Genomic DNA, 2162 nt, shown 5'->3' on the forward strand with positions numbered 1-2162 from the left:
GGCGGCGGCAGCGGCGGAGGGGCGGCTGCGGGCGGCGAGGCGGCGGGCGGGCTGAGCGCTGCCTTCGGGGGGCCGCGCATCGCCTTCTACGTGGGGCTGAAGAGTCCCCACGAGGGCTACGAGGTGCTCAAGTTCGACGACGTGGTGACCAACCTGGGCAATCACTACGAGCCGGCCAGCGGCAAGTTCACCTGTCAGGTGCGCGGCATCTACTTCTTCACCTACCACATCCTCATGCGGGGCGGTGACGGCACCAGCATGTGGGCCGACCTCTGCAAGAACGGGCAGGTGGGTGCTCGCGTCCCGGCCCCTCCGCGCTCCCTCCGAGCGGCCCCCGCCGTCGGGGCCGGCGAGCACCGACGACCGCGATCGCGGGGAGGGGGGAGCGGGCGGGATGGGTCTGACGGGGCTGTGCTGCAGGTGCGGGCCAGCGCCATCGCGCAGGACGCCGACCAGAACTACGACTACGCCAGCAACAGCGTGGTGCTGCACCTGGACTCCGGCGACGAGGTGTACGTCAAGCTGGACGGAGGCAAGGCGCACGGGGGCAACAACAATAAGTACAGCACTTTCTCTGGCTTTCTTTTATACCCCGATTAAAGCGCGGTGAGCGACGTGACCCAGCCGGCCCCGCGCGTCCCCTCTGGCCCCCGTTGTGCCGCGCACCCCTGCTGCTCTCCGCGGGTCACTTCAGCTTCGTTATCGGTTTCTGTGTTTTTCTTTTTTCTTTTTCCCGTGGAAACGAAATACACGTGAACAACGCGACCCCTCCCTGGCTGCCCCCTTCCCCTGCCCCCCCGTCCCCACGTCAGTGTTCTGTGTCACACCAGGAGCCCGCAGCCAGAAACCCAAGCGGTTCCTGCGCTGTATCAGAGATTCAGAGTTCAGCCTGTGCCATACACAGCATTTGAACTGCTCAATTATTATTATTTTTTTTGGTCAATGAATATTAATTACAATGAAGAATTTTCAGATGGATTATTCACGATGTGGCACTGGACCTTGTTTTTTCCTCTGCTGCTTCATTTGTATGGGGTCAGATGTAAACTTTTCTGTGCAATGCGATGCTCGTGTGAATGATGATGTCACTAACGTCAAACCTGTTCCTGTCTGCGAAAGAACTCAGTCGTTGACCACACTCACCAAAATATCACATTAAATTATGTTTTTAGACAATGGCTTCTCGCTGTGTGTCTCTTCCAGTGCTGCGGAGGAGCCCTGTGCTGGTGGCAGGGGCAAGAGGTGTTGCTTCAGCCCTTTAGGGCTGTGACATTAAAAGTTCAGATGGGACACCTTGTTTAGGTCATGATTGTGGCTCAAGAGGTCTGGGAAGAAACAGAGGAAGAGGAAAAAGCCCTTTGCCGTTACGTAGTTTCGTAAAGAAGCCACAGCATCAGCAAGGGGGGGAGGTGGGTGTGCAGAGCAGATCTCCTGAACATCCACTGGGGCAGAGCCTGACCCAGAGGTGCTGAAGAGCACAAAAATCATTTTGTTAGCAGTGAAGTAGAGCTGTGTTCCTGCACTGTGCCAGACAAGTACAAAAGTGTGGGGGGGAGGTGAGCCCCTACAGCTCAGTGCAGGTGTGGGGCTGAGCCCCAGCTGGTGGTCGGCTCCAAGACAGGAGCAAGGGAAGCTCAGTGTGACCCAGTTCACACCATTCACACTGGTGAATCCTGGGCGCAGAGTGTTCTTGTAGAGGTGAGTGCTGGTGTGTGCAGCCCTGAGCTTTTCCACAGGTAATGGGTGAACTGCTCAGTTTGGGTAAATTGGGATTGCCTGGCTGCAAGGGAGTTAATTGAGTTACAGAATCTGGTTCCCTGTTTGCTCTCACTTTCACCAACTGCGGCATCCCTGTCTGGGATCACATCTGGGATGGGCTTGCTCCAGCCCCACACCGGGCAGCCCAGCAATGGCCGTGCTCTCACAGTCCCCTCTGTTTCCTGTCAGCCCTTGGTGGGATGTGTTGGCTGCACAGAGGGCCACAGAGTGCCCTGTTCCAGGAGAGATGAGGCAGTTCCTGCCTTCATCCCGTCCTCCAGCCTCCCCTGGCCAAGGGGAGCAGAGTTCATAACCGGGTACACGCGTTCAACAATTATCAATCTCCAACGCCTTGTTGATTTGTACCATTTAGAATATGATTAAAAGCAGTGTCTCAGACTCAA

At 56.8% G+C, this 2162-nt stretch overlaps 1 protein-coding gene across 1 annotated transcript; it reads left to right on the forward strand.

Moving 5' to 3' along the window:
- C1QL2 (complement C1q like 2) lies at positions 1-1158 on the forward strand (the record flags this gene model as incomplete). Its single annotated transcript, XM_021399951.1, has 2 exons — positions 1-288; positions 421-1158. Coding segments are annotated over 2 exons (468 nt in total), but the record flags the coding sequence as incomplete, so codon positions are not given.

The sequence above is a fragment of the Numida meleagris genome, chromosome 5, assembly GCF_002078875.1.
Source record: "Numida meleagris isolate 19003 breed g44 Domestic line chromosome 5, NumMel1.0, whole genome shotgun sequence".
Taxonomy (NCBI): Eukaryota; Metazoa; Chordata; class Aves; order Galliformes; family Numididae; genus Numida; species Numida meleagris.